Source organism: Diospyros lotus, chromosome 11, assembly GCF_014633365.1.
Source record: "Diospyros lotus cultivar Yz01 chromosome 11, ASM1463336v1, whole genome shotgun sequence".
In the NCBI taxonomy this organism is placed as follows: Eukaryota; Viridiplantae; Streptophyta; class Magnoliopsida; order Ericales; family Ebenaceae; genus Diospyros; species Diospyros lotus.
The window spans coordinates 7,521,777-7,540,631 of NC_068348.1; the positions used below are offsets into that span (position 1 = coordinate 7,521,777).

General features: G+C 38.8%; 1 protein-coding gene across 6 annotated transcripts in view; it reads right to left on the reverse strand.

Moving 5' to 3' along the window:
• LOC127813018 (V-type proton ATPase subunit F-like) overlaps positions 1 to 18,855 on the reverse strand; it is a 30,284-nt gene that overhangs the window by 1,363 nt on the left and 10,066 nt on the right. For 5 of the 6 annotated variants that reach the window (XM_052353681.1, XM_052353684.1, XM_052353682.1 and 2 more), the window contains 2 exons: positions 18,452 to 18,534; positions 16,985 to 17,450 (listed from right to left, as the gene is read on the reverse strand). In XM_052353681.1, the coding sequence (XP_052209641.1) occupies positions 17,286 to 17,450; positions 18,452 to 18,534 (248 nt within the window). In that variant the 3' untranslated portion in view covers positions 16,985 to 17,285. Of the gene's footprint in view, positions 1 to 16,984; positions 17,451 to 18,451; positions 18,535 to 18,855 lie in introns of those variants that run through there. The other variant, XM_052353687.1, reaches the window with a different exon arrangement.

An 18,855-nucleotide genomic window follows, 5' to 3' on the forward strand; every position in this document is an offset into this window, starting at 1 on the left:
GGGCCTGAGGAATACTTTGACCCGTTGGCTGAGTCCCTTGCATATATGTGACCATGTGTTCCAAAACTCGCTCCACCCAATCTATACAATCCCCACTCCCTTGACTTCTAACTTGAGAAGAATTTTCTTGAGACAAGTCTACTCCCTCTTCCTAGGGACGTTGTGTCTCCTCTTCCTAGTTGCCACCCCTTCGTCTAAGAGTTTGGGATCGACGAGTGTTCACCATCTGAAATATCCACAAAGTTTATAAGAACAATATTTAAGAATCACATATTTGAACCCATACAACATAGTAACTAAACTTGTCTTATACAGATCATAATTGAAGCTACTAAAATCCTCGAAGAAAATAATACCACCCCTAGGGTTAGATCAACCGCTCCTCACAAACTACCTTTCCTTAGGTCCTTAAATACTTGCATCTTCCAAGGATCTCAAATTCTATCCTTCTTAACACCCATTTTCTTCCATCTAATCTTTGTCCAAAATCCCAAATGTCTACATACTCTGTGCATGTCCATTTACACAGTACTATTATACTTTGTATTAGACCACCATATTTTATATCACTACCAACTCATTACATCCTTATTATATATGCACAATTATTTTCTTAAACACTACCACCTATGTCATCCAAGTTTGCTATACTTTCCGTCGTATAATCCAAAATTCCCCCAAGTAAGGGGTAAGTGTTACGCCTATCCTACTATCATTAATATATTACAGCATATCCGATTAGTCCTCTATTTTACATATCTACAATCCCACAAAATTGTTCTAATCCCTAATAGACTACTCTTCCTCAGATTCAGATGTAGAGGGAGGCATGAGTTCTCTTTCTTCAGGAAAATCCACAAGATCATTCGCCTCTATCGGCATATCTTCAATCCCTTGATTCTGCTCCGCCTCACTCAAATGGTCCGCAAAGGTCTCGAGATTCGGGTAGATGGCTTGCTCTAAAAGTCCATGTGCCAGTCCCTGCATAGCTGGGGTCAGTATAGATACTAAATAACCTATCTGGAGCTCTACTATGTATGGGAGCGCCAGGCCTGGTAGAACTTCCTATATAACTGGAACAACTAAGTCAAGAAAAGTTCCTAAAGCACCAGCAGGCTGCATGACCTGTCCTTGAAGTATTGTAGTCCACCATCCTGTGATAGCCCTCTGGCGTATGGTATTAGGATCCATATTCTGTTACACATCAAAAACCTCAATATCAGTCAATCATACCTTACCCAAAATCATAATAAATCTCACTCTGATACCACTGTAACGCCTCCTCGTCTCAAATAATACTGTAGGTTTACACCTAGTTATCCAAGAGGCATTAGGAAACCCTAGTAGCGAAAACAATGGATCGAACCTGCCGAAATATTTGTAGAGTTCCCATTCAAGCTAAATACGCACAAACCTTTTGTTAAGACAAAATATGAGTCTAGCATAACAAAAGAAGTACAATCTTTGAAGAAGTACATCGCTTCTAAAACAAAATTACATTAAAATGACAAAAAGAAACTTAAACATCCACAGACTCTTTTCCATGGCACTCTACGGTCGAAAATGTAGAACTCCTCTATGCTGGACGGAAGTAGGAGAAGGACAAATAACAGGATCTGAAATTGTGCAACGGACAAATGAGAAAATCAAGATAATCTGAGAACGGATCAGAATGGCTCAAAGTAGACAACAGTCTTATGCGAACCATCGGAGAAGGGACTTAGAGTTTCAACCAGGCGATAAAGTATATTTGAAGGTCATACCTTCTCAAGTAATATCCCAAGGAAAGAAGAAAGGAAAGTTGAGCCCTAGATACATTGAACCATATGAGATCTTGGAGCGAGTCGGGGTAGTAGCTTACCGTCTAGCATTACCTCCGACAATGTCCAACATACATAATGTTTTACATGTCTCTCGACTTCGGAAGCACAAGCCTGACCCTACTCAGAAGATTCCAATCGAGGTTATCGAGCTACGAGAAGATTTAACCTATCTTGAAGAACCAGTCGAAATTTTGGATACAAAGGAACAACTGCTAAGGAACAAGACAATACCGCTAGTGAAAGTCTTGTGGAGACATCATAACGTTGAGGAAGCTACTTGGGAAAGGGAGAAGAGATTCAGCAAAACTATCCAAACCTATTTGATTTTATGGAGACTTAAAGAAATTTCGGGGACAAAATTTATTTTAAGGGGGGGAGGATGTAATACCCAAAAATTTAAATGTAAAGGATGGATGATGTAATAAAGTGTGTTTTAATGAAAGTCTTGGATTTAAGTGCAAAAGGAAATGGCTTTAAGGACCTGAATGCAAATATGAAATGATAATTTCTCCAACAATAGGAATAATTGTAATTATAAATGCTTATTGAAGAAGCTTTGTGTTAGAGAAATGGGATTGGAAGGTTAACCTAAAAGTCTTAAAGCATTAATTACTTACACCCTAAATTCAACGTAAGAAAGATCTGGAAGAATTCTATTGGTTCTCTAAAAGATGAAGATAAGAAGGGTTGTTTTGCAAGCCACGTAAAGGGTAAATGGAGGAATGAGATTGGAAAAATAAAAGCTTTCAAAAGAAGAAAGAATCAAATGGTAAAATTTTCAAAGTTAGCCATCATTACTAGGGTAGAAAATAGTCAACCTAAGAAGATAAGAGCAATCTTGAAGCTTGGGGATAAAGGACTATAAAAAGGGTAAGAAGGAGGGCCATGTAGAGTAAAAGTGAGAGAGAAAAAAAGCAAAGGGAAGAAGAATTCAAAGAAAGAAAGCAAAAGAAGCCAAACAGGGAAACCAGATTGAAGAAACACCAAAAACGGAGGAGAAACCAAAAAGGTAAGCCGCTTTTCTTTCCTTAGGGTCATAGTACTCTGAAAGAGGAGTCCGTAGGTTAAAACGGAAGTCGAATCAGAGTTAAAATGAAGAAGTCATGGCCATTTTAAACATCAAAAATAGAATCCGTAAGAACCAGGGGCTCGACGCGTGTAACACACGCGCCTGCCGCAGCTGCGCGTGAGGGCGCATGGCTATGCCTCTTGCTCTGAAATTTTTATGGTTTGCTCCTTAAATGATTTCTTACAATTCTATGTAAAAATATTTTAGTTTGGTGACCCGAACTGTATGTAACTGCAGCTTAAAAGGGCTTAATTTCGTAAAAACGGTTGACCGACAAGAAATACAACAAGAATGAGTGGTTCTCTACATCTTTTGCACTTCATATTGATCATCCTTTGATTCATTTGTGTTATATGTGGACATGCTCACTTATTTCCTTAGTTTGGCATGAAATTTTACTTATTTCATCACTTCATGGCATATGGTTGTTTGTGGCAAGCTAGTGGCCGTTGTGAGTGACTCATGGAGTCACGTATGTGTGTTTTGAGGTGAGCATGGCGTGCGCGGGGGTGATTGCAACACCCTGGCATAGCTTCCACAAAGGGGGTTTTATTTTTGCATACTTGCATTTTCATACATGAGCTATTCATTTCTTGAGAACATCTCACTTGGATTCTTGTAATCTGACTTGGGTTGATACCCCTGGAACGTTCTGCGTTCTAGGTATGTTTGATGTGCCAGGGACTAAGGAGGCGAGCGAGGCACATGGAAAAAAATATGTGGACATTTAAATACTTTTTATCATTATATGTAACCTAATTTCATAAATGTTGTAACTACTCAAAGACTGTACTTCTTTTGTTATGCTGGACTTATATGTTATCTTAAGGAAAGGTTTGTGCATATTTGGCTCTCATGGGAACCCTACAAATATTTTGGCAGATTCGATCCATTGTTTTCGCTGCTAATATATCCTTTATTTTCATACATGACATTTACAGTTGGTATCAAACGGAGGTCGAATCAGAGTTAAAATGAAGAAGTTATGGCCGTTTTAAACATCGAAAATAGAATCCGTAAGAACCAGGGGCTCGGCGTGTGTAACGCACGCGCCAGCCGCAGCTGCGCGTGAGGGCGCGTGGCCACCCTTCTGGTGGCGCGTGAAGGCGCGTGGCTATACCTCTTGCTCTGAAATTTTTATGGTTTGCTCCTTAAATGATTTCCTACAATCCTATGTAAAAATATTTTAATTTGGTGACCCGAACTGTATGTAACTGTAGCTTAAAAGGGCTTAATTTCGTAAAAATGGTGGACCGACAAAAAATACAGCAAGAGTGAGTGGTTTCTTGCAATATTTGTGCTTCATATTGATCACCCTTGATTCATTTGTGTTATATGTGGACATGCTCACTTAGTTCCTTTGTTTGGCAAGAAATTTTACTTGTTTCATCACTTCATGGCATGTGGTTGTTTGTGGCAAGCTAGTGGCCGCCATGAGTGACTCGCGGAGACACATATGTGTGTTTGAGGTGAGCATGGCGTGCGCAGGAATGATTGCAACACCCTAGCATGGCTTCCACAAAGGGGGTTTCATTTTTGAATACTTGTATTTTCATACATGAGCTATTCTCTTCTGAAACCATCTCATTTGGATTCTTGTAATCTGACTTGGGTTGATGCCCCTGGAACGTTCTGCGTTCCAGAAATGTTTGGTGTGCCAGGGACTAAGGAAGCAAGGGAGGCAAATGGAAAAGAGTCTATGGATGTTTAAGTTCCTTTTTGTCATTTTATGTAATTTTATTTCAGAAGCGATGTACTTATTCAAAGATTGTACTTCTTTTGTTATGCTAGACTCATATTTTGTCTTAACGAAAGGTTTGTGCGTATTTAGCTTGCATGGGAACCCTACAAATATTTCAGCACGTTCGATCCATTGTTTTCGCTACTAGGGTTTCCTAACGCCTCTTGGACAACTAGGTGTAAACCTATCATATTATTTGAGACGAGGAGGCGTTACAGTGGTATCAGGGCGAGGTTTATTACGATTTTAGGTAAGGTATGATTGACTGATATTGAGGTTTTTGGTGTGTAACAAGATATGGATTCTAATGACGTACGCCAGAAGGCTATCACAGGATGGTGGACTACAATACTTCAAGGATAGGTCATGCAGCCTGCTGGTGCTTTAGGAACTTTTCTTGACTTAATTATTTCAATTATACAGGAAGTTCCACCAGGCCCGGCGCTCCCATACATAGTAGAGCTCCAGATAGGTTACTTAGTATCTATATTGACCCCAGCTATGCAGGGACTGGCACATGGGCTTTTAGAGCAAGCCATCTACTTGAACCTCGAAACCTTTGCGGACCATTTGCGTGAGGTGGAGCAGAATCAAGGGATTGAAAATATGCCAATAGAGGCGAATGATCTTGTGGATTTTCCTTAAGAGAGGGAACTCACGCCTCCCTCTACATCTGAATCTGAGGAAGAGTAGTCTACTAGGGATTAGAACAATTTTATGAGATTGTAGATATGTAAAATAGATGACTAATCGGATATGCTATAATATATTAATGATGGTAGGATAGGCGTAACACTTACCCCTTACTTGGGGGAATTTTGGATTGTACGACGGAAAGTATAGCAAACTTGGATGACATAGGTGGTAGTGTTTAACAAAATAGTTGTGCATATATAATAAGGATGTAACAAAATAGTTGTGCACATATAATAAGGTGTGAAGCCTTAAACATTCAAATCTTGTCCAACCAGGTTGAGGTAAGTACATTATGAACTATTTATGATGTTTAAGCATGCCCATGAATTATGTTATGTGGTCTCTCATGTTATGTTATGTTCACGCAAGTTTCGGGACCGGAGCTCGGTAGCGCTACGCACGAGGGTTCGTTCTCCCGTAGTTGGTGGAACCTCCCGTGTCTCCATATGATATGTTATGTTATGTCATGACTTGCTTAAATACATATAATAGTTCTATTGTACTTACTAAGACTCGCAAGGATGAGAACCTGCAAGCTTAATCAAAGCTAAATGAAAGGGTTTCCACTAGATTTCATTTACAAGAGTAATAAATGCACATGGCTTCCAATACGCCAAAAACACAACACACCACTATAGGTACAGTTGTAGGACACCCACATACACACACTTCTTACAACCTTGAGTACCCTATCTGCTATTCACAATACATTACTTAGGTTACAAGGGTACATAGCGAAATCAAAATCCCAAAGCTAGCGAAGCTCCACCTCCTTGCCCACGCTTTGACCTAGAACCTAAACACTTGATATTTCTGATAAAGCTGGGACGATGAATGTCCCAGGGGTAAGAAACACCCGAGTTAGATTAATACATCTAAGTGAGTGGTAAGAAAAAAACTATGCATACAAGAGTAATATGCAGTTTTGCTAAGAGACATGTAGAAATAAGAACAAAATTTCCCAAGATCACAGCTCACCGCAAGAGCACGAGATCCCCTGTGATACCCCAACAAGTAGCCACAAATACAAATACCGAGATGTATGTGCAATAGGTAAGATTTGCTAAAACGCAACAAACACATAAGATATAACCTCTTGGCCCCCTTACACAGGCACGAGATATCCTCCTTATTTGCCATGTATGAACCCTTCGACCCCTTTACACAAGCTCGAGGTAGCCCCCTTACACAGGCCCCCATGGTAGTTCACACACGACAAGAGACCAACTAGCCATAGCCACCAAATGACAAGATCTATGATAAAGCAGGAAGAATATGTACAAACTAAAGAATATCAGGTAGGCACGGTGCACAAACCAAGGAAAATATGTTATGAAAACCACAAGCTACGTGCAAGAGTAGTCATGTTTAATCCCATCGATGAACCACAACAACCAACTTTGTGATGCAAGCAAATTAGGAAAGAAATGCTCGAAAGTAAGAAAACATGAGACGTAAGCAACAACCATCCACAAGTGGAAACCAAGAGTGATCAATAGGAATCAAGGAGCATGCATAAGAACCTCTCACAAATGAAACCAAGAATGATCAAGAGGAAGCATGCACAAGAACCACTCACAAATGAAATCATGATTGATTAAGAGGAAGCATACACAAGGACCACTCACAAATGAAATCATGATTGATCCAGAGGAAGCATGCACAGGAACCACTCACCTTGATAGGTTTACCCTTCAATAGCACTGTTTACAGCCCGATTTCGAGCACTAGGGGTTATTCTGCAGAAATCACGCATTTCGGTGAACCAAACCATAAATATTTCTACATGGGGATTGTAGATAATTAAATTAGGAGAACAACAGTGAAAATTTGAGGACAAAAGGAGCCCGGACGTGCCCTCACGCGCCCCTAGAAGGTTGGCCACGCACTTCCCCCTTCCTTGTTTCGAATTTTGCAACCTAAGATTAAAACAGCTATATCTTGCTCATTTTTTATCCGATTCGCTCTCCGTTTGAACCTACGAACTCCTCTTTTAATGCTCTACGATCCTACAGAAAGAAATTTGGCTTACCTCTTCGAATTCCCTTCTTTGGCAGTTTTCCAGCCAGATCTCTCTTTCATTTCTTCTTTGCTTTTTCCTTGCACTTTCTTTCTTTCTTTTTTCCTTAGCTTCTCGTGGCCTTAATTCCTTCCCTTTATATAGCCTTTAAATGCCCAAATCCTCAAGATTTTACTTGGCCTCCAAGTTGCTCATTTTCCACCCAAGTAATAATTACACATTTGAAATTTTTGCAATCTTCTCAAGCAAGCTTCCACTTCTTCCAATCCTAGGCTTCCAACTACACTTCCAAGATAAGCCTTATCATCTTCTTTCCTTGCAAGCAACTCTTAGTCAATCCTAATCTTCCAACTTTAGACTTTAGGATAAAAATCGATCATTGCAATCTTTGATTTTGATTTCATCTTCTCCTTCAAGCCTTTACTTCCTTCCGATCAAATCTCCCTTTCACGTGGCTTTCATGATAAGAACACTCAAAGACCCTTATCTCTTCTCTTTCAAGCCATTCATAGCCTTCCAACTCATGCCACTTAAGACTTTTGGGGGAAGAATCAATCATTACTTCAAAGACTTTAGAGAAAATTCTTAAACCAATCCTATCTCTCCAACACATGGCTTCTAGGATAAGGAATCATTATTCCTTTTGTTGGGAACAAGCTATCCCTTTTACAAGTTGTGGTATTTGCATTTCGGTCCTAGAACCATTCATGTTCACACTTTAATTCCAAACTTCCATTTTAAACATTTCATTGCATCATCCAACCTTTACATTAAATTTTGGGGTATTACATCTAGGCTTCCAACTCATGCCACTTAAGACTTTTGGGGTAAAAATCCATCATTACAACCTTTGAATATTTTCTACTTTGATTCTATCTTCCAAAGCAAGCTTCTCCTTTCTACCAATCTTAAACCTTCAAATACTCCTTCACGTGGCTTTAGGATAAGCTCCATTATCCTCTTCTTTTGCAAGCCAATGTAAACCTTCCAAGTTTCATTACTTTTGACTTTAAGGGTGAAGTAATTATTTTCATCACAACCTTTAGGACTTTTAGGGATAATCCTCCAATCCAACTTAAGACTTCTTGCATAAGCATTCATCACATAGGTCGGAAACTGTTAAACCAAGGAACGTATGTACAAAATGGGTTGGATTCAGGTTTGGGTTTAATATTGAGTATGGTCTTGATCTAGATTGATATGTCCAATATTGTGGATACTTTGGCCAGAGGGCATGATGGGACTCGTAGATGAACCCGAAAAATGATTGTTATTTCTATTTTTACAAGACTGAGGATTATGTGTAAGTACACATATGAAAATGGTCTATGTATAACAGAAACGGATAGTATATGATGATTATGATGTTGACAAATGTTACTAACTGTTGAGGAGCCTTGATGGCAGGATAGGTTACGTGTTACTAGAGGATATTCTTGGTAATCACAAAAGTGGTATGTGGTATCTTGAGGTATGCTTGGTGTTATGTTGGTTTTACTAATCTTGAGTTTTGATAACAAGATAGGTTACACGTTGATCGAGGTAACTCGGTGAGTAAGTTAGAATGAAATGTAAGTAAGTATCTTATTTTATCTGATGGTCTAATTATTTGTGCTTTGGGAGATTTGTTAATATTGGTCCATGGGACCTTATGCTAATTTGAAGATTTAATGGGTGTGATGGGTTGTTGCTTTATGGGATAAGCAACGGCAGGAGATATGATAGTTACCGAGTGATACTAATCTTTGGGATTCCTTGGTAATAGGTTGAGTTACATGGCTTACCTTTGAGGATCTTGGAAGATGAAACGGTGGTATGAAATGTTATGGTATATACTTGATGTTATTAATCTTTGAACTTTGATGACAGGGTAGGTCATGGAACCATTTGAGAGGTATAGACGGTCGTTGGCAGAATCTAATGAGTATGTAAGTTGGGGGTGTGATACAAGTAAGTACTCTAATTGTGTGATGGATTAAACCATTTTTGCTATTATTTTGGGTGACTCATTGGATTTTAGGAAAAAAATTGGATAAGGCTTCATTTGAGGTTTTCTTAAATGTTAAGTGATTTGAGGATACTAACCTTGTTAAGTGATTGGGTTAGGCGAAAGATCAAAGATGGATGGTCGTTATATGATTATGATGATGTGATTGAAATAGTACGCGTAAAGGAGACACGTGATAATCTAAAGTCTAGGTACGATCTGTGGAATGGGATATGTGGATAGGTTATGCCTTAGGCAACCACATAGGACCCAAACCATTTTGAGCTAACTGGTAATGAGAACCTTGAGGAGATGAGGAATTGGGAGACATTTTTATGGTTTGCTAGAATCTCATATTAATGATTATATGTTGCAAGAGTTTGGCAATGACCATTGGAGAATGCTCCACTGTTTCTATTGCTTCCAGGAGTTTTGATAATAAGTATTTGGGGGACCTATTGAGTCTTGGAGATACATATATATGTGATTCGTTAGAATCCTGTGTAACGACTATTTTGCAGGAACTTGATAAATCTAGAATCTGGAGGATTCTAGGAATTCTGGAATTCGGGACCAATGATTACGGACTTGAGGTAAGTCTAGTAATTCTTATATCAATCTTGAGGATATTTGGGTGATGATAACCTATGATTGACAATCAAATAGACTTGCGAAGAATCCTCGAAATCCTATGGTTCTTGGGCTACGATTTACCAGTTGATTGTGGATAGTTGGAGACCATTGGGGAGACTAACTAGACTTTGAGGACGTTTGATTCACAGTTCGTTGGAAATGTTTTGTAGGTATCTGATGGCTTCAAAATTTTGAAGACTTTAGGTAGCAAGTGCTCAGGAAATTGTTTGGATTGAGGTTACAAACCTGATAAAGGTTTGGTAAGTACCTAGTTCGTGAAAATCCTACTACATATTGCAAATATGGATATTTGGAATTTGTTGGATTGATGGCAAAACTTAATGTTCTCAAAAATTTGGGAAAATACACAACTTGGGAACTCAAGGAAGAAACCTTAAGTCAAAGGGTAGTGTCCCTGATGCCAAGATTGATTGTCGAGTAAGAATAATAGAGTTGCAAGACGATTATGGGACATGGGAAAGGTTTCAAGGGTAAGTTGTAATAACCTGAACTTTTGGGAATAGTAGGGTGATTAATTTATGGTTTACCAATGATTAGTTGGTTATAAATGTTTTTGGAATTATTTTACTAATGGGATTTAAGTATTGATCATACGATTTTGAGTATGATTGTTCCAAGCAAGAAGTGCCCGAGGCTTGGGACAAGACATGGCCTGGGAATCTGAGGAAGGAAACTTCAAACCAAAAGGTAATTATCCCAGTTATTTTATTTTGAAAAATCTTGCAAGTTTGGAAACTTGGTTGGGGGCCAAACGAGAGGCCAAAGAATGTTATACTTGAGGAAAAAGGTGACTGCTAGCCCGGGATTGTCCAAAAGGTTTAGGCTGTCCTTTTCGGGAGACCTATGGTGGACATTATGAATTTTGATAATGCCATTTGAGTTGGCCAACCCTTATGAGTTTGAAAGTAAGTCAGCGAGGGTACCAAAAGTCATGACTACTGCATTGTGTGCTAAGTGGGCTTGGGAATTTGGAGGTTTGGGAAAGGGGTGGTGGAACTGTGATTGCATACATGGGTCGAGGTAGGCCATAACCATGGGCGGAATGCTTCCCAGTGTAGGCATGTGTGTAGTATGGGCTTGCTTGGGAAAGTGTGTTTCCCAGGATAGCAAGCATGGGGACATGTGTGTTCCCCGGATTTGGCGTTGGGAAGGGAGATTTATTCTGGTTACTGACCTGACATTCGGTTTAGTGTACGAATTATTATACACCCCAACAATTGTGAGCAGTTGGCTCTGATTTGATCTAGCCTAGCACAGATGTTGATGTAATAGTGGGAATGCTTTAGCAGTGCTATCTATATGAAAAGTTCGAGGTCTTCATGATTGCTTGAGGAGCCTGTTTTTTCAGAGGGATTCGAATGCAGGATGACGACGATGGATAGAGTTTTGAAGGGTTATGGTTGTGTGATCCAGTACCATCTCAGGAAGATGAACGTGGTGGCTAACAGGGCTGCTCTAATAGCCTGTTCTAGGTGAATGTGGTGGCTAATGCAGGAATGAGCCTGTTCTATTGACCCGAGAGTGGGGACTGGTGGAGGCTTTTTAGCCTGTGGCATTGGATGCGATTCCTGATGAAACATCTATTTACGTCGTTAGCCTAGCGATTCACTCTCATCTGATGAACAGATCTGGAAAGCTATTCTAGAAGACTCGAAGGTATGGTTATGAGTTGATAATTGGGAAATGGTCGAAAACCTTGAAACTGCTTTTCGGACAAAACATTTTGATTTTTGAGTTAAAAATATGCGCCTTAGGCCAAGAGTTAAGGCAAACCACATTGGTCGAGGCGGCCAAGTCAAATAAATCATCGACCTCAAAGTGAGTTTTGAGGAGTAAAATAATATTTCTTAGAGAGTGTACTATGAAAACACCATGATATTGAGGAATTTGTTTGGGAAAATAGATTCTAAGTGAGTTATGAAGGAAATTTCGGAGATGAAATTTATTTTAAGGGGGGGAGGATGTAATACTCCTAAATTTAATGTAAAAGTTGGATTATGCAATAAATTATTTTAAATGAAAGTTTTGAATTTAAGTGTAAATTAAAAATGGTTTAGGACCTAAATGCAAATATCATAATTGGTAAGAAATGATAACTTGTCTCCAACAATAGAAATATTTGCAATGATAAATGCTTATGCAAGAAGTCTTGAGTTGGATTGGAGGATTATCCCTAAAAGTCCTAAAGGTTATGATGAAAATAATTACTTTCACCCTTAAAGTCAAAAGTAATGAAACTTGGAAGGTTTACATTGGCTTGCAAAAGAATAGGATAATTGAGCTTATCCTAAAGCCATGTGAAGAAGTATTTGGAGGTTTAAGATTGGAAGAAAGGAGAAGGTTGCTTTGGAAGATAGAATCAAAGTAGGAAATATTCAAAGGTTGTAATGATGGATTTTTACCCCAAAAGTCTTAAGTGGCATGAGTTGGAAGGCTATGAATGGCTTGGAAGAGAGGAGATAAGGGTCTTTGAGTGTTCTTATCATGAAAGCCACGTGAAGGGGAGATTGATTGGAAGGAAGTAAAGGCTTGAAGAAGAAGATGAAATCAAAATCAAAAATTGGAATGATTGATTTTTATCCTAAAGTCTAAAGTTGGAAGATTAGGATTGGATAGGATTTAGCTTGCAAGGGAAGAAGATGATAAGCTTTATCTTGGAAGTGTAGTTGGAAGCCTAGGATTGGAGGAAGTGGAAGCTTGCTTGAGAAGATTGCAAAAATTTCAAATGTGTAATTATTACTTTGGTAGAAAATGAGCAACTTGGAGGCCAAGTAAAATCTTGAGGATTTGGGCATTTAAAGGCAATATAAAGGGAAGGAATTAAGGCCACGAGAAGTTAAGGAGAAAGGAAAGAAAGCAAGTGCAAGAAAAATCAAAGAAAAAGCAAAGAAGAAAGGAAAGAGAGACTTGGCTGGAAAACTGCCAAAATAAAAGGGAATTCGAAGAGGTAAGCCAAATTTCTTTCCGTATGATCGTAGAGCACGAAAAGAGGAGTTCGTAGGTTCAAACGGAGAGGGAATCGGAGTTAAAATGAGCAAGATATAGTTGTTTTAATCTTAGGTTGCAAAATCAAAAACAATGAAGGAGGAAGCGCGTGGCCACCCTTCCGAGGGCGCGTCCGAGCTCCGTTTGTCCTCAAATTTTCACCGTTGTTTTCCTAATTTAATTATCTACAATACCCATGTAGAAATATTTAAGATTTGGTTCACCGAAATGCATGATTTCTACAGAACAACCCCTAGTGCTCAAAATCGAGCTGTAAAACCGTGCTATCGAAGGGGAAACGGTCAAGGTGAGTGGTTCTTGTGCATGCTTCCTCTTTATCGTTCCTGATTTCATTTGTGAGTGGTTCTTGTGCATGCTTCCTCTTGACCATTCTTGGTTTCATCTGTGAGTGGTTCTTGTGCATGCTTCCTCTTGATCGTTCCTGATTTCATTTGTAAGTGGTTCTTGTGCATGCTTCTTCTTGATCATTCTTAGTTTTTGATCATTCTTGGTTTCATCTGTGAGTGGTTCTTGTGCATGCTTCCTCTTGATCATTCCTGATTTCATTTGTGAGTGGTTCTTGTGCATGCTTCCTCTTGATCACTCTTGGTTTCCACTTGTGGATGATTGTTGCTTACATGTCATGTTTCTTTGCTTCTGGGCATTTCTTTCCTATTTTACTTGCATTACGGAGTTTGTTGTTATGATTCATCGATGGGATTAAGCATAACTACTCTTGCTCGTAGCTTGTGGGTTGCATATCATATTTTCCTTGGTTTGTGCACCGTGCCTACAGGTGAGGCCGTGCCTACTTGATATTTCTTAGTTTGTATATATTCCTTCTGCTTTGTCTTCAACATGTTATTTAGTGATAGTTGCTATTGGTGGATCGGGAACTTGTATATGATGGTTGGCAGCTTGGTTGTGAAACGTCACGATGATCGGAAAGCAATCTCATGCCTAGAGGTGGGGCCGTGCCTAGAGGTGAGGCTGAGGGATTGGACCATGATCACGTGCCTACAGGTGGGGCTGAGATGTTTCACACAAGTGCCGACGGGCATAATAGTGGCTTGTAATCCCGTGCCTAGAGGTGGGGCTGAGGGATTGGACCACGATCACATGCCTAAAGGTGGGGTTGAGGGATTGGACCACAATCACATGCCTAGAGGTGGGGCTTAGCCTAGAAGTGAGGCTGTGAGGTTTGACACAAGTGCTGGAAGGGATGATTGTGACTCGGGGAGGTTTTATTTTGATATGGTCTTGGAAGATTTATACTTATTTCTGCTTGTTTCCTGGCATAACTGCATATTGCTCTTGCATGCATAGTTTCTTTCCCTGTACCACTCACTTAGATATAATTATCTAACTCGGGTGTTTCTTACCCCTAGGGCATTCATCATCCCAGCTTTGTCAGAGGTATCAAGTGTTTTAGGTTGCAAGATCAAAGCGTAGGCAAAGAGGTAGAGCTTCACTAGCTTTGGGGTTTTGGTTTTATTATGTACCCTTGTAATCAAAGTAATATATTGTGAATAGCAGCTAGGGTACTCAAAGTTTGTAATAAAAGGATGCCCTACAGTTGTACTACATTAATAGGTTGTGTCCTTCTGGAGTATTGAGAGTCTTTTACATTTCTTGTACTTGGAAATGAAATCTAGTGAAAACCCCTTTATTAAGCTTTGATTAAGCTTGCAGGTTCGATCCAATGCTTCCGTTGGTAAGGGTTTCCATGACGCCCGTAGATGATGTTAGCTTATATTTAATATCATTGCGTATTTGGAAAAGTGGGGCGTTACAATGGTTCTCAAAATTCTCTAGTGTTCTTGTTTAGAATGGATTTCATCAATATCAATCTGATTATTCTCTTTTTACTAAAGGTACCGGTAGTTCCTTTGTGGCCCTCCTTGTATATGTAGATGACATAATCATTACTGGTCCTAATGTTAGAGTTATTAATTCTCTCAAGGGTTTTCTTCATAGTCAGTTTCAGTTGAAAGATCTTAGCCAATTAAAATATTTCCTTAGGCTGGAAATTGCTCAATCTTCTTTTGGTATATTTTTCTCACATAGGCATTACTCTCCAACTTCTTGAGGACACTAGTTTTCTAGCCTATAAGCCATCATCTTTGCCTATGATCCCTAATTCCAAACTTTGTTCCTTTAAGGGAGAGTTATTGGCAGATCCATCCTTATATAGAAGACTTGTTGGTCGATTATTGTATCTCACAGTTTCTCAGCCTGATATTATATTTGTTGTACACAAGCTGAGTCAATTTGTGTCTCAGCCTCATTTAGATGCTGCTCATCACCTTCTCCAATATCTTAAAGGCACTCTCGGTCAAGATTTGTTTTTTTCTACTTCTTCTTCTCTTTAGCTACGGGCCTTCTTTGATGCTGATTGGAGATCTTGTTTAGACTCAAGAAAGTCTACTACTCGTTTCTGTATCTTCCTTGGTGACTCTTTGGTTTCTTGGAAGGCTAAGAAACAGAACACTATTTCCCGTTATTCAGCTAAAGCTAAATACAAGGCTCTTACCATGACTACCAGTGAGCTTACCTGGCTCACCCAGTTGCTATCAGAATTTCAAATCAAGGCTTCCATCCCTGCTCTCCTCTTTTATGATAACCAAGCAACAGTTCATATTGCCACCAATCTGGTATTTCATGAATGTACAAAACACATTGAGTTGGATTGTCATTTTGTTCGTGAGAAAATCGTTATTGGATTTATTCGGTTGCTCCATATTTGCTCTTAGCACTAGCTAGTTGATGTGCTCACTAAGCCCCTGCGAGCAACCTAGCTTTCATCCTTGTTTTCCAATATGGCCATACTTGACATCCATGGTCCATCTTGAGGGAGACTAACAAATGTTGATATTAATATATTGTTGGTTGTTTTTTTCTGTATTTCTTTCCATTGTACAGTTAGAGTAAGCAGGATTATTTTCGTCTTTTCATATATTCATTCCTATTGTATTTAAGCTTGCTGCAAGACAGCTTTGGGAATAAGACAGAATATTTTTTTTCCAGGTTTTCTTCCTCTGTTCTTGATAAGATCAGGCCTCTAGTATTCACGAGACTCAAAATTCTGAGCTGAACCAGTATTTGTAGGAGTTAGTATTTCCAGGTAGAGAGAATTTTAAAATCCTTCATTGGCGGGAGATCAACAGTGCTAAATTTCCTACATTAGCAAGGATGGCTCGTGATATTTTAATGTGGGAAGTAGGACGATTGATGAGACGCCCACCTCTTTACCGCCAGATATATTGTGGAGGCTTTGGCAACTGGAAATGATTGGATTGAGTTCCAAACATAACAGTGCAAGTAAATTCACATTAATAATTTCCATTGTGTTTCCCATGAAGAAACAGTATAACCCCGTCAGCCAAGATTATATCAAGCATCAGAAAACAACTCAACCAATAATAATAAGAAGAAGAATAGGACTGAATAAATAGATCCATTCAAGTCGCCAATTAACATGCAAAAATTCAACAGACTAATAGAAAGATAAGAACAGAAGAAGAACCGAAATGCCTAATATCATTACTACCCTCCTCAGAAGAATACAAATCCCCCGCCAGCGCCGTTTCAAAATTTTATTTTATTTGTAACATAAACTGCAATCAATCAATTATTATACTTAAAATTCAATTCTAACAGTATATTTTCTAATATTCTTAGAGATTGCAATCTATCCATGCAAGTAATTCACTTCAATTCCGGATTTAAACTTGATAACACCATCATCTTCAAGTAAGCTGTCACCAGCGCGCAAAGAAGAGCATTTACCTGCTTGTTTTTATTCCAACAAGATCAGAAGAACCAAAATGCTAAAATATCATTATTACCTTTAAATTTTATTCTTAATTCTATCCAGATCGGCTATATCTACACACACACACACACACACCTTTCATCAACTCATTTTTTAGATTTTCATGTTCTTGGTAAGAAATGAGCAAAATTCTATCGAAAGGTAATATTTGTTGATGATAAAAACACTATCAAATGCACTAATTTTTTTAATAAAACAAAATAAACAGATAATAAATAACTGGGAATGCTGAATACATAAAAGAGTGACAGTAGCAATCAACAGAAATAGCCCTCTCTTGGCTGCTTTCAAATGAATAATGGAAAACGCAGATATGACCTTTCCTTCGGTCTCTGTTTACTTTCCATAAACATTGCTTATTGTGCATAGAAAAGAATATATATATATAACAATCTTAAGACAAGAAACAACTCCAGCGCAAACTACTACTTCAAATGGTTCAGGACACAACTCTTCAACAGCTGACGGTGGAAAGTTAACGCCTCCCAGACGCCACTGACTCAGCTGAGAAGAGGTACTTCACTCGTGAAAGTACCGAATCGTGTGTGGGATCGTAAGGATGGTCCTTTGATGGGATCTCCAAAATTGCTGGAATCGGTTTGTTGTAGCCATCTACTAAGAACCTTATCATGTTTGCAACCTGAACAATAGAAGTGAAAAGGCTTAGGGGCCAACTTAACAGGAGGCGCAGCCCAAAAATCCCACCCCATCCCTGATGACTACAATCCCCATGTTATACAACATGGACCAAGAGCTTTGAGGCACCAGCTTGTCTCCAATAATCATGAACACAAGGACATATAATAATTAATTCCAAACTTCGCCAATACATTTTTTGTAATGAAAAATTGTGTTCATACACTAGCATGCAACTCTTTAGGGTTTGGGGTTTTTAGGCAATTAGTATTTTATGTATAATTTTATACAAAACTCTTACTTGCTCATATTTCATATTCATTAATTCTCACCGGACTCGCATGAGCTCAATAGAATTCCGATGTCAAGCTAATTCTTATTCTTATTATTACTTACTTTCATTTTTGTAAACGCCTAGCTAATTCTTATTCTCTTTCAGAGATGTTCCTAGGTAATTGATGGCTCCTGAGAATATGACAAGACCGCCGGTTAAACAGATGATCTTACAACTCGTAACACTAAGGCCACGACCTGAACAGTACTTCTTGAAAAACTCTCACCTTACGCTCACTCATCTTCAGGGTTTCTGTTCCACATAGCATGGCCAGATCAGACTACCTATTTTGGCAAGCAACTCCAGTAGTCAATCCTACCAATCTTACATAACAGCTGCTTCATTCAGATCAATGGCTGTTTGGCAATCAAGTATCTTCATAATATCCTCCTCTAGAAAAGTTAACCGGCATTTGCCAAGTGCAAGAAAGGATCCATTGCCAAATGTCTAGTGATATTAACATGCCAGAATTTGTAAAACATGCATGCTTAAAATTTCAAAATTTCTCCACATAATTAGACAGGAGGAAAGACATTCATGAGGTGCTTGAGATATATATAAGATGTCGCATAGACTTGCACCAATTTAACCAATTCAAAAATTATCATATACATAACCAATGAGAAGCATAATGGACCAACCAAAAAATAATGAGAGAGGTAATCACTTACGTATTGACTGATTAACACTACTGCAATGTCCTCTCTTGTTGTGAACTCTCTGAATGCATCCTCAATTTGTTTCATCGTTGTTTCTGAAAATGAGAAAAAACGAAAACAAGAATCAGGCTTCTTGTAAAAGTTGGTTCCAAGTCCATGGCGTTGTCATGTTCAAATTTTCTTCTTTTCTTCTCAACAGTTTGAAAAAACAATTTGGATGTCCCTTTTTTTCTTTTCCCTCTTTTAGTTCCATTCTAAAGGGACAACGTTATGGCTGCTGGGAAAAACATCTGCAGCATAAAGGACCAAAGTAATTGACATCTTTTAACAGTCTGAATAGGGTTTGCTGACAAACCAGCTGCATTTTAGACAGTTTTTTTCCCAATTTATAGGATCGTAAATTGCTAAGCTTAGCC